General features: G+C 43.4%; 1 protein-coding gene across 1 annotated transcript in view; it reads right to left on the reverse strand.

Moving 5' to 3' along the window:
• The window catches only part of LOC126106110 (odorant receptor Or2-like), a 91,595-nt gene extending 82,600 nt beyond the window's left edge, over positions 1-8,995 (reverse strand). Inside the window, exon 1 of the mRNA XM_049912357.1 lies at positions 8,154-8,995. Coding sequence (XP_049768314.1) covers positions 8,154-8,995 — 842 coding nt within the window. The remainder of the gene's footprint in view (positions 1-8,153) is intronic.
• Positions 8,996-14,792: the final 5,797 nt, after the last annotated feature.

The following is a 14,792-nucleotide window of genomic DNA, read 5'->3' on the forward strand; positions in this document are numbered from 1 at the left end:
GAAAAGCATCATCCACACAATTCCGAAGACGGCAAGAGCTGACAAGTGCGAGAATTATCGCACAATCAGTTTAAGAGCTCATGCATCGAAGCTGCTTACAAGAATAATATACAGAAGAATGGAAAAGAAAATTGAGAATGCGCTAGGTGACGATCAGTTTGGCTTTAGGAAAAGTAAAGGGACGAGAGAGGCAATTCTGACGTTACGGCTAATAATGGAAGCAAGGCTAAAGAAAAATCAAGACACTTTCATAGGATTTGTCGACCTGGAAAAAGCGTTCGACAATATAAAATGGTGCAAGCTGTTCGAGATTCTGAAAAAAGTAGGGGTAAGCTATAGGGAGAGACGGGTCATGTACAATATGTACAACAACCAAGAGGGAATAATAAGAGTGGACGATCAAGCACGAAGTGCTCGTATTAAGAAGGGTGTAAGACAAGGCTGTAGCCTTTCGCCTCTACGTTTCAATCTGTACATCGAGGAAGCAATGATGGAAATAAAAGAAAGGTTCAGGAGTGGAATTAAACTACAAGGTGAAAGGATATCAATGATACGATTCGCTGATGACATTGCTATCCTGAGTGAAAGTGAAGAAGAATTAAATGATCTGCTGAACGGAATGAACAGTCTAATGAGTACACAGTATGGTTTGAGAGTAAATCGGAGAAAGACGAAGGTAATGAGAAGTAGTAGAAATGAGAACAGCGAGAAACTTAACATCAGGATTGATGGTCACCAAGTCAGTGAAGTTAAGGAATTCTGCTACCTAGGCAGTAAAATAACCAATGACGGAGGAGCAAGGAGGACGTCAAAAGCAGACTCGCTATGGCAAAAAAGGCATTTCTGGCCAAGAGAAGTCTACTAATATCAAATACCGGCCTTAATTTGAGGAAGAAATTTCTGAGGATGTACGTCTGGAGTACAGCATTGTATGGTAGTGAAACATGGACTGTGGGAAAACCGGAACAGAAGAGAATCGAAGCATTTGAGATGTGGTGCTATACACGAATGTTGAAAATTAGGTGGACTGATAAGGTAAGGAATGAGGAGGTTCTACGCAGAATCGGAGAGGAAAGGAATAGGTGGAAAACACTGATAAGGAGAAGGGACAGGATGATAGGACATCTGCTAAGACATGAGGGAATGACTTCCATGGTACTAGAGGGAGCTGTAGAGGGCAAAAACTGTAGAGGAAGACAGAGATTGGAATACGTCAAGCAAATAATTGAGGACGTAGGTTGCAAGTGCTACTCTGAGATGAAGAGGTCAGCACAGGAAAGGAATTCGTGGCGGGCCACATCAAACCAGTCAGTAGACTGATGACCAAAAAAAAAAAAGAGGGGTATAAGGCATTAGAAGTCTACCCACAGTTCAGTTATCCTAAATAACTAGCCGCTGAGCCGGCCGGTGTGGCCGAGCGGTTCTAGGTGCTTCAATCTGAAACCGCGCGACCTTTACGGTCGCAGGTTCGAATCCTGCCTCGGGCATGGGCGTGTGTGATGTCCTTAGGTTAGTTAGGTTTAAGTAGTTCTAAGTTCTAGGGGACTGATGACCTCAGATGTTACGTCCCATAGTGCTCAGAGCCATTTGAACCAACTAGCCGCTGATACCTGTACCCGGTGATGGCGCCCGATAGTTGCCCAGATGGGTTCCATGGGGTTTACATCGGAATCAACTTCACTATGATGTCCCTTAACCCACTGTAGGACGGTTCTAGCACAGAGACTCGGGCAAGTGTAATGCTGAAAGATGACATCCCCGTCGAGGAAGACATCGAGCATGAAAGGGTGCAGCTGTCAGCGTGTCTTCGATTACTTCCACAGGTCCCATGCAAGCGCAGGAGAATGTCTTCTGTAGCATAGTACTGCTCCCAACAGCCAGCGTCCGTGGCGCGCTGCACGTTTCGAGTAACCGTTCACCTCAACGACGGCGTATGTCGAGCCGACCATCGACCTAGTATATCAAAAATGTGATTCACCGGAAAAGCCGACACGTTTCCATTGACAGGCGGTCGAACCCCGATGGTCCCGTGCCTACTGCAGTAGTAACTGACAATGTCAATGTGTCAACACGTGAACATGTAGGGAAGGGGGTGGGGTGTGCTGTGGGGCTCCGTGTTCAACATGTACGATGAACGGTGTGCTCCGAGACACTTGTGCGTGCACCAGTATTGTGCTCTTTCGGCAAAGATGCCACAGATCACCAACTCCCCCACTTCACAGAGCAGACAAGTCCCGAACCCCAACTTCTGTGAAGAGTCGTGGACGTCCACCCACTTAGTGTATCGTGTTAATTTCGCTGTCCTCTTACGTCTTTGCATAGATCCTCATCTACATCTGCATCTACATTTATACTCCGCAAGCCACCCAACGGTGTGTGGCGGAGGGCACTTTACGTGCCACTGTCATTATCTCCCTTTCCTGTTCCAGTCGCGTATGGTTCGCGGGAAGAACGACTGTCGGAAAGCCTCCGTGCGCGCTCGAATCTCTCTAATTTTACGTTCGTGATCTCCTCGGGAGGTATAAGTAGCGGGAAGCAATATATTCGAAACCTCAACCTGAAACGCACCCTCTCGAAACCTGGACAGCAAGCTACACCGCGATGCAGAGCGCCTCTCTTGCAGAATCTGCCACTCGAGTTTGCTAAACACCTACATAACACTATCCCCCTTACCAAATAACCCTGTGACGAAACGCGCTGCTCTTCTCTTCTCTATCTCCTGTGTCAACCAGACCTGATACGGATCCCACACTGATGAGCAATATTCAAGTATAGGTCGAACGAGTGTTTTGTAAGCCAACTCCTTTGTTGATGGACTACATTTTCTAAGGACTCTCCCAATGAATCTCAACCTGGCACCCGCCTTACCAACAATTAATTTTATATGATCATTCCATTTCAAATCGCTCCGCACGCATACTCCCAGATATTTTACGGAAGTAACTGCTACCAGTGTTTGTTCCGCTATATAGTAGCACATCAGTATTTGATCAGCTTCGCAGTTTTCGAGACACTCTTTTATAGGCCCTGTGTAATAATAATCCGTGCTTTGTCAGTGTCGCTTATCTCAATGGATCTCCCCATTTGCTGCACGTATATTTGCCAGGGCTCTCCCCCGTCCGTGTCTGCTCCGCTTACATACTTGTGACACCGCGTCACGTGCTCGTAACGTCATCAGGTGGCATCCAGCGTCGCGGAGGGCATTGGTCGTAATGTTTTGGCTCGTCAGTGTAAGTAGGAGTAGCAGTTGCACAGAGTTTTCGTTTCTGGTATTAACAAATTTATTTCGGATTTCCCCCTTATTTAGTCAACCTGCATAATTTGTTACCACTATGATTCAGGAACTTTCAGGAAGAGAGAATGATATCTGGCTGGAATGAAGGTATGCGATGTACCTTAATGAACCAAAACTTTTGCCTGCAAAATCAAAACACTGGAGAGCACTGTCAATTGTTAAGGTTTGAAGGCAAATGCAGCAGATGTGCAATCAGGTGCCTGTACTGAGGAAAGAACAGAGCTTAATATCAGCTACTCTTCCAAATTTCCTGGTCACTCTCATTTCGTCTCTGGCGTGATCAAAAGTACGCAGACGCCTTTATGCGGTGTGGGATTGATCAGTAGGTGTCGCCAGAGGCGGTCCTTCTAGCGTAAAAAGAGGGAGGAAGTTGGTTGGTTGGTTGATTCGGTGGAGGATCATCGGTCCCATGGGATTAGGGAAGGATGGAGAAGGAAGTCGGCTGTGCCCTTTCACACGAACCGTACCGGCATTTACCAGAAGAGATTTGGGGAAATCACTGAAAACCTAAATCAGGATGGCCAAAGGCGTCCTTCTTTTTTTTGTTAATTTCGGGACAGCGCGAACGCAATCCCAATTACCAAAAATTATGCACCCAAGTTAGGTGCAATTTTTTTGCATTTGTTTATGAACGTAACAGCATTACAACAATACATGTACAGAAAAATGTAATTGTGAATGTCTGGTCAATATGTCACATAACCGAAATCCTTCAAGAGCAGAAATAAGTGCAACTGACATGTGTGACAAGTTATTTACATAAAGCTTTTAGTAACAATTCCAAAAGTGAGTATGTGTTGTGAAATGTAAACAAAATTTAAATAAGTGCATCAGGTAAGAAACTAATATAAAATGGAAAACACAAATGAGGAAACAGAAACAAAACAGATACTTCTAGCGAAAGTATTCACTGTAAGTGAGGCGTCCTCTGATATCGGTACAATAACGCAACTGATAAAGTGTTGGTAAAATGATCGCTGTACTGCGGTACTGTAATCCATACTATTGTTGATTTCTTCTTCCAGAAACACAAGAATATTTGTTTCGTGAGCCTTTTCGCAATCATATGGTAGAGGTGTCTAAAAATATCAATCTTGTTTTAGCCGTTGCTTCTAATATTTTCTCTATATTTTCGCACATATCCTCATTTCTTCTCATTTTCCCGACATCCGTAGTTTGTATTGAAACCATTATTTTTCTATCCGTCTTTCAAGAACCTCTATTCTGTCCAGCTTGTAGTTCATTCTTAGGCATACACATCCAATTAACTACTCTGGTTGTACCACTGTGGTATAATGTTTTAGTTTTGTTTTTCTAGTTAGGCATTTCTTGTTGTAAATATTCTTCGTCGAACCACATGCTCTCTCCATTTTGTTAACTCTTACATCTACTGCAAATTTTTTTAGTCCACGCTGTTCTGCAGTTTCTCCAATATATTTGAATTTAGTTACTCGCTTTATTCTACCTAATATGTGTTTCTATAAATATGGAAGCATTTTTATGTTTGTCATCAATTTTGTTCATTCATCTAAAATTTTGAGAACAATCCTATTTCCTATATCTTCCAGAAGATTTATTTGAATAATTGTGTCTGTCAGATTTTCTGAAAATATTCCAAAATCGACTGCAGGCACTATACTAATTCCATTTGTATTGCTTCCTGTAATTATTGCTTCAGTTCTGTGATTCTTTAGCAGTTGTTAATATTACTAATATTAATCAAGGATATATCTGTAAAATAACATAGTTACGTTAATAAATCAACATTAAAACTTGTTTTATTTACAGTTATTAACAATTCTATAATTCATTCAGTAGTGCCCACAAATATTTGATTTTGACGGAATTCTGGGCGAGTTAAGAAAAAATGACTCTCAGAACACTAAAAGTAAACATTTAAACGATCCGAATTGTTTTATTTTGTGGCATTAAGATTTGCGTTACCAATTTGTGATATAATGAAATACTACAACCTCAAAAGTCAATCTACGATTCAGCACAATGTTTAGGATGGCCCTTAGGATTTCTGCCATCACTATGTCACCAAAATTCACTCAAACCAGGATAAGGAACACAACATAACATCACCTATTTGCTTAAACAATTATTAACGTTCACCTGATTATTGTAAAAATAGTCTCTAGTATGCATTTATGTGTCATGAACACCGCAGCCTTACTGCTAATGGCAGCCATGTCTTTGGGACTTATCACATGCACACATCCATACTAACTTACCAATATTGAGAGTCTGCCAGTTCTTTATTAATCATGGAGCTGTCAACTAATGGCAATCAAGCATATTACATCATGACAGGTTTTACACACAGAAACTATGTTTCTCATCGACTGTCTCCTACCACTATTTACAATCCAGGTCTTCGTATGTCGAGATGTTAAGGACTGACTAAATTATTAGGATTTTACACTCAAATGGAACATCTAGATTTTTTTATTTGTACGTATTCGCATTTAGGCGAGGGGTTTGTTATGGTTCATACACAGGGTGAGCCAAAAAGAACTTTCCAACTTTGGAATAATAAAGAAATTTATTGAGATAACTTAGAGAATTCGTAGATTTGTAGCAAAGAACCTCAAGTTTGATTCACGTAGTGCATCAATATCCCATTCTGCCTCCAGGAGCGCCAGCATAGGGCACACTTGAAACGGCTACTTTCACTAGTGTGGAGTGTGCTCACTGTCTGTTTTGGTTACACGAAACGAACTCTGCAGACAGGTCAATGAAGATGACCGAGATTGGATGGTTTACTACCAGCAAGACGGTACATCACCTCATTTCCTCACGGATGTTCGAGGTTTTCTCGATAATCGCTTCCCAGGTCGGTAGATTGGCCATGAAAGGCCAATCGCATGGCCACCTTGCTCCCCAAACTTGACACCACTGGATTTCTTTCTCTGGGGTTTCATTAAAGACCGTACTAACGTTCCTCCCCTACCAAACAATATCGCCGACCTGAAAACTCTGCCGTTGGACAAGTTACGGCGATTTCTGTAACGAGTGTGGGAAGAAATTAGTTACCGGTGTTATGTTTGCCGGGCCACAAATGGTAATCACATCGAAACAGAATAACACTTGACACTTTTATGTGAAGCTTGATGTTGTCTGCTACAAAATGACACATCTACCCAGTCTGCAAGTTATCTAAATAAATTTCTATAGCTTTCCAGAGCTGTAGGGTCATTTTTGACTCACTCTGTATTATAAACATACATCCACGAACAAATAGGACAGCTGTTCTGTTCATAGTTACAACAACTTCATTTATAGGATACGTTTCACCTTGAGGTCAACTACACTACTGGCCATTAAAATTACTACACCAAGAAGAAATGCAAATGATAAACGGGTATTCATTGAACAAGTATATTATTCTAGAACTGACATGTGATTTCATTTTCACGCAATTTGGGTGCATAGATCCTGAGAAATCAGTGGCCAGAACAACTACCTCTGGCCGTAATAACGGCCTTGATACGCCTGGGCATTGAGTCAAACAGACCTTGGATGGCGTGTACAGGTACAGCTGCCCATGCAGCTTCAGCACGTTACCACAGTTCATCAAGAGTTCTGACCGGCCTATTGCGACGAGCCAGTTGCTCGGACACCATTGACCAGACGTTTTCAATTGGGGAAAGATCTGCAAAGTGTGCTGGCCAGGGCAGCAATCGAACATTTTCTGTATCCAGAAAGGCCCGTACAGCACCTGCAACATGCGGTCGTGCGTTATCCTGCTGAAATGTAGGGTTTCGCAGGTATCGAATGAAGGGTAGAGCCACGGGTCGTAACACATCTGAAATGTAACGTCCACTGTTCAAAGTGCCGTCAATGCGAACAAGAGGTGACCGAGACCTGTACCAATGGCACCCCGTACCATCACGCCGGGTGATACGCCAGTATGGCGATGACGAAAAACACGGATGCGACCATCATGATGCTGTACACAGAATCTGGATTCATCCGAAAAAATGACGTCTTGCCATTCGTGCACCCAGGTTCGTCGTTGAGTACACCATCGCAGGCGCTCCTGTCTGTGACGCAGCGTCAAGGGTAACCGCAGCCATGGTCTCCGAGCTGATAGTCCATGCTGCTGCAAACGTCGTCATACTGTTCGTGCAAATGGTTGTTGTCTTGCTAACGTCTCCTTCTGTTGACTCAGGGATCGAGACGTGGCTGTACGATCCGTTACAGCCATGCGGATAAGATGCCTGTCATCTCGACTGCTAGTGATACGAGGCCGTTGGGATCCAGCGCGGCGTTCCGTATTACCCTCCTGAACCCACCGATTCCATATTCTGCTAACAGTCATTGGATCTCGACCAACGCCAGCAGCAATGTCGTCATACGATAAACCGCAATCGCGATAGGCTACAATCCGACCTTTATCGAAGTCGGAAACGTGATGGTACGCATTTCTCCTCCTTACACGAGGCATCACAACAGCGTTTCACCAGGCAACGCCGGTCAACTGCTGTTTGTGTATGAGAAATTGGTCGGAAAATTTCATGTCAGCACGTTGTAGGTGTCGCCACTAGCGCCAACCTTATGTGAATGCTTTGAAAAGCTAATTATTTGCATGTGACAGCATCTTCTTCTTGTCAGTTAAATTTCGCGTCTGTAGCACGTCATCTTCGTGGTGTAGCAATTTTAATGGCCAGAAGTGTACATTATTGTGCAATAACAGTAATTACAAACTTATTGTCAGGAATTCTTTCCTAGTTTATTAAGTCCGAGTGTGATCTTCTGTTGCTAATAGGACATTAGATAGTTTTCCTTGTATTCTACTTTGTGTCACTATTTATTACTGCAGGTTCGAGTGCAATTCATTTATTTTGTTTACCTGAGCAGTTCCTGATGCGTTTCGACACACAGACGCAGTTCGTCGTACACCGCATTGGAGTCCGCTGTCGCCAGATCCGACTCTGTCCCAGCCTTAGCTTTGGATGCCGGGGACCGTCCTAGGCTCGCAAAGCGGCTGCCGAGGACCTTGAACTGGGCGGAAAGGTGCAGCATGACTGCGAGGTAGAAGAACTCCACGAAGAGAGTGGTGTAGCTGCAGAAGGGAGCCGTGTAGAGCTGCAGGGCGAACGTGAACCAGAAGAGGCCGAGCCCCGAAGTGGCCATCCAGGGCAGCTGGACGAACGGCATGATCCTCTTGCTGGGGGGCTCGAGGAACGCGATGAAGATCCAGTAGCCGGCGATCGCGAACAGGTAGCCCGAGACCGCCAGCGTCACCAGCAGGGTCTTCCTCTGGGCGCGACCCACGACGGCCGCCATCCGCTCGTCGCGCTCGAAGTAGCGGCGCTGCTGGGCCACCAGGCGGTCGATGGAGCGTACCATGCGGCAGATGGCGGACCGCCGCCTCATGAGGAACAGCCCGTTGGCGAGTCCGCCGCTCATCGGCAGGATGGTGCTCAGCGCCCCCGTCACCTGGTCGATGTCGCTCAGGTTGTAACAGGCCCCGACCACTTTCATCACTATGGCGGCGGCGCTGAAGCTGAGGCTGAACGCCGTGTAGGCGTGGTAGGCCCGGGAACTCCCCAGCGGCCACAGGCCCATGTAGTACAAGAGACGAATGTTGCTCCCGAGGACGGAGCAGTTCACCTCGTCCCAAGTGAGGTCCTCCGTAACTGCACTGCCCGTATCCTTCAGTTGCCGACTCCTCCCTTTCTGCTTTTCCATCGCTGAAACCCGGCTTCTTCCAGATGCAGCCTCTACCGTTACTACCCCAGCTCTGCGCAAGTGGTGGGACGAACGCAGACTCAACTCAGGCACTCCGGACACCTTCAGTGGATCGACGTGGTCATAGCTCCAATTATATAGGACGCCGTAACAGGGGATGCGACTTCTAATTACTTTCGATATTACCGATGCCAACCGCCTTTCGTGACGTCAAGAGCATGCCGGTTGTAGCTCATCACAGGCGAGGGGACGATTAAATAATGGAACAGGCCCGTACCTTGCAATGTCACTCAAATGGGGCACTCTATCTGTCCCCCGCCAAACCGCATAACCCAGTGCGAGACAGGGAAATTTAAACCAGAGTTACAGAAGGGCTTGTCGTGATCACAGGAAAGACACCAGTGGAAACTTAAGTATTTTCTTAATTACAAAACAGGCGCGTTACGGAGTTCTGTGAGCTCCGTGTCGCATTGCAGCGTTGTGAATGTTTCAAATTTTCGCCTTCGGCTTTGTTGTGGATACGCGCCGTAGCGGACCTTCCGTAATAATAGTAACAGCTCAAAAGTACGCCTTTGTGGCGTCGTTGTTGACGCTTAGGAGGAAATTAAGTGCAATTTTTGTGCCTGAGTAATATCGAGAACAAGGAAAAGGTGTCGAGAAGAAGAAGAAGAAGAAGAAAACTTTGAATGATAGAAAAAGAGTCTCAGAACTTCAAACGCTAAGCTTCGAAATGTCCCACACCGATTACTCCCGTCCTTTCCCAGCTTCACCGTAATTATTATTTAACCAAACCCCCTTCCATTCCGATTTCAAATAAGGGGTACAAGTAATTCAAAAAGCTTTTGATATAAATATAATCCGACTCTTTAATCCACACCAAAGTTGGTCAGCAGACAGAAAGTAGAAATAAGGATTAATTTCTATTCGTGAAAGCTCGAGGAGATAATTTCGATAAGCGGTAAATTTACGCATGTAAAACAGTTATACAGTGCCCATAATATGTTCAACTTACAGATTCTGTGTTGAAGATAGGAAACACATGGAAAAGTTCGAAAGCGTTACTCATTCACTTTACATCTGAAGGAATGATATGGCAAACTACGTGTTTGAAGTACCCTTTTCTTTGCACTGTTTAGGAGTTTGTTACCATTTTCCTCTGTTTGCTGTTCCAATGATGTTATCGTTTAGATAAAAATAAGTGTTATTTGTCCATTTCAACTGAAGTGTTCTTTGTTTATTTACCAAATTTGCGTCATTGAATTGTTTTAGATGTCTTCGCTATTTCGCAGCAAAAATAATCGTTATAACTTTTGATTTCCGGGTAGTTGAAATATAATATGATTCTTAACAGCAGTTTTACTTCAAATGCTTATTGCTAATAGTTAAACTTTTATTTTTTAGTTGGCAGAGCACTTCTTAATCACGACTCGGTAGAAGTCGATAGACGTCGGAAGGCTTCGGTCTGCAGTCATTTATTATTTGGCTGCAGCCAACACACAGACATACACTGGCAATATCGTATGCAGTATCATTGGTGTCATTGAAGTCAGCGGTTTAGAATCGCTGTGTGGCGGCCAGCGCAAACGATGTGTAAACAGCTGTTTATTTACTGACACATCAGTCGTAAAAATGGAGATAAACCGATGAAACTACGTTATCTTTAGATGACATAATGGTCAATACGTACAATGGGTCATGTTTGGCTGTAATTTTTCGTACAGCAGATGGAAGATACAAGGAAAGGAACATATCTCTATGCAACCATAACTAGAGACATCTTACCTATTTTTGTTGTACTCATTTTACTAAGGTTTGAAGGGCCTCTTTTCGTTATGCCGTTTTTTCGATTTAAAAACTGGGTTGTTTTGGGAATCAGCCTTATGCAAACACAATTAGTTTATTTTTTTATTTCCCAAGACATGTTTCGACACCAGTGTGTCATTTTCTGTGGGTTAAATTTTTATTTCTGTAAAGTACAATGTCACATTTGTAATAATTTAACTGCTGTAGGCCAAAGAAATACAATATTCGCAATGTGCTTCGTTTATTTGGACACTCACCTTAAAATTACATCGCTAATTGAATTGTATTATTATACATCGATTTTAGTGCTCGTTTTCGTCGTTTTCATGGTTAGCTTTCAGATGAAATGCTGTAAAAAAAAATGGGCCTTAAATCGATGTATAATAATACTGTTCAATTAGCGATGTAATTTTAAGGTGAGTGTCCGAACAAAACGAAGCACATTGCAAATATTGTATTTCTTAGGCCTACAGCAGTTAAATTATTACAAATGTGATACTGTACTTTACAGAAATAGAAATTTAATCCACAGAAGATGACAAACTGGAGTCGAAACATGTCTGGGGAAATATAAAAATAAACTAATTGTGTTTGCATAAGGCTGATTTTCAAAACAACCCAGTTTTTACGTATTTTTGCTTTTGTTGTGTACGTGAGCCTAAATAATTACATTACAGTTTCTCCCATCTGAAATACCGGTAATGTTTAAGTAGTTTATGTATATTTTAAAGGGATTAATAAATCTAGTATTAACAGACGTAGCTTAATGTATGCTTTTTACCAGTTTTGCTCAACTTTGCTCTTCTAAGCAGAATGTGCTATTTGTCGTTTATAACAACTGTTTTTATTTATTTGAGTATTCTTACGAAAACTACAGTCTGCTGTAAACGTATTATATAACTTGATTCTCTTGTAACAAGATACTACAATGTGTTAAGCTCAACCAGCACGTAAAATATTTGCTCAGCTGCAGAATTTGTTTAGACCATCTCGTAAAGCTTACAACGTTTATTTCGTCTCAGAAAATCGTAGTAGTGCCATACGCAAACGTCACGACGCCGCCATCTTAGCTCACTAAACGTCAGGCTTCAGTAAAAGATGCACCTTTGCCACTCTATATAATGTTCGTCATAAGAATGAATTTCATGAAAACGAACACAAACGCGATAATTGGTCAGAAGCCATAGCACACGTAACTGGTGTTGTTGTACTCTTGGAAACAAGCCTTACTTATGTAGTAGATATCTTATTACGTTAGTTACGTTAAATGTAACTTAAAGATATTCTAATGTGATAACAGCCAGCAAAATTTTCCTTAATCACGCTTTAGCTATGTAGTTTTTATTTAAAATATCGTGTACAGTCACAGTTACTGTTACGTTCTGATTGTCGCGCTGTTAATACGGATTACGAAACTGCCTGAGGCTGCTTCCTGCTCCGTGGTGAAACGCTCGTGTGTAACACGGATAAAATGCCGAGATATATGTTGTTTTTAATGTGTTTCATAAATCTACAGAAAAAAATCGGCTTTGAAGTTTTCCCTGGGACTGTATTTGATACAGTTGGGATACAAATACACATTAGTTGTATAACGGACTTGGTAGCGTAAGAGCAGTTTATGGGGTGCTGGTTCAAGACTCGCCGTGTTCATCCTTTTTTTCGTTCAATTTGAAATACCTACAGCTCCTAGTTGTAAAATTCATCATCATTTTTTATGAATAAGGCGCCTCTTCTTGTTCCTAATTGCATATTGCATGCTAAATTGCTGTTTTCATTTCATATATAAATTCTTAATTATCGACATTTTACGAAAGTTTTTTAATAAAGGTTATTACATTAAGAAAATGTAACAGCTTAATTTATTTGGGTAAAAATGAAAAACCAAATTATCTTTATTTGGACTATGTCCATTGTTTCATACCATAGACTACTCTCACACGAACCGGAGTGGTCAGTGACGTAGAAACAGGATAAACCTTTTCACAGCATCGAACACACCATCCACATGGTACATTTATACATTTGCCACTGTACCACTACAATATGAACCCAGCAGGACTGATGTGGAGCCAAGTTAAAGGATTTCAACAAGACCGTCAAGCTGCCGGACGTACTGGAACTAACGCGCTCAGCTTTTTCACGTGTCACTGCCGAACACTGGAGGCATATAGGACGGCACGTCATAAAAGAAGAGGAGAAAATGCGGCCCCTGGGTGGCTTCGTGGATTCTCTTGTTGATCGACTCGTTACCAACATAACAGAAGCCCGTTCCAGAACTAAAATTAATTTCTAGGATAAGGCAGGAGCTAAGAGACTACCAGACGACTGACTAATCAATACCTTCAGTGGCTTCAGTATTAATCATTACGGTGAAATGCCTGCAGTATGCTTTTGCATCGCACACAGCTCGCTCAGAAAACTTACCCTGTGTTTAAGTTCTGAATCATCACCACTCTTATTTGTAATTGTATGTATTGTATGTTAACCGGGGACCTAGAAACGACGGTGAAGCTCCGTCCCCGCCGCAGCCGCAGTGGTCCACAACCCCACGACGACTACCGCAGTCCACTTCACCCCTCCGCCGCCCCACACCGAACCCAGGGTTATTGTGCGGTTCGCCCCCCCCCCCCCCCCCCCCGGGAACGTCTCACACCAGACGAGTGTAACCCCTATGTTTGCGTGGTAGAGTAAGGGTGGTGTACGCGTACGTGGAGAACTTGTTTGCGCAGCAATCGCCGACATAGTGTAACTGAGGCGGAATTAGGGGAACCAGCCCGCATTCGCCGAGGCAGATGGAAAACCGCCTAAAAACCATCCACAGACTGGCCGGTTCACCGGACCTCGACACAAATCCGCCGGGCGGATTCGTGCCGGGGACCAGGCGCTCCTTCCCGCCTGTAAAGTCGTGCGTTAGACCGCACGGCCAACCGGGCGGGCTTATTTGTAATTAGAATACTATGTTAGGTGAGAAGGAAAGCATTTTATGCTTTCCGTCTGGTCACCTAACAAGGGAACCTCCCCATCGCACCCCCCTCATGTTTAGTTATAAGTTGGCACAGTGGATAAGCCTTGAAAAACTGAACACAGATCAATCGAGAAAACAGGAAGAAGTTGTGTGGAACTATGCGATGGGGAGGTTCCCTTGTAAGAAGCGTACGGTAGAGCTGGAGTTTTGCAGAATGTTATTTCATTATCTTTAAAAATTAAATGACATTCGAAGCCATGTTATTTCTCTGCTCGTTTCTCTTTAAGTCTGAACTTCAACTTGTCACATCATTGTAGGTTAGTTGGACCGCTGGCTGGCCATTGCTGTCCAATTTAAATGCGCCGGTAAAGCTGTTGTCCTGCATTGTAGCTAGTTGATGTGCATGTAACACAGTAAAATGGCTCTGAGCACTATGGGAGTTAACATCTGGGGTCATCAGTCCCCTAGACTCAGAACTACTTAACCCTAACTAACCTAAGGACATCACACACATCCAGGCCCGAGGCAGGATTCGAACCTGCGACCGTAGCAGCAGCGCGGTTCCGCACTGAAGCGCCTAGTACCGCTCAGTCACAGATGCCGGCGTAACACAGCATTAAACTCATACTTAGGATCGTAATTTTGACAGCTTGGCTTCCGCATCACGTGAAACGAAATCCAATGAGATTCGAGCACATGCGGAATAATACATGGTGTAATGTTTACATCACATTTATTCTTATGATGAACATAGTACAGTAATGTAACGCTGTGAAGCAATATTAGGTACATGACCGTACCTTTGTCGTCTACTTTGTTATTGTTCCGCACTTCACAGTTTTCATTGTTTTTACTGGACGATACGTTATCGAAATGAGTGATGGGATAGTGCCTAGCCCATCTTGGAAGTCGCCTGGTAGGCCTATTCCTAGAAATACACTCCTGGAAATGGAAAAAAGAACACATTGACACTGGTGTGTCAGACCCACCATACTTGCTCCGGACACTGCGAGAGGGCTGTACAAGCAA

Source organism: Schistocerca cancellata, chromosome 10, assembly GCF_023864275.1.
Source record: "Schistocerca cancellata isolate TAMUIC-IGC-003103 chromosome 10, iqSchCanc2.1, whole genome shotgun sequence".
In the NCBI taxonomy this organism is placed as follows: Eukaryota; Metazoa; Arthropoda; class Insecta; order Orthoptera; family Acrididae; genus Schistocerca; species Schistocerca cancellata.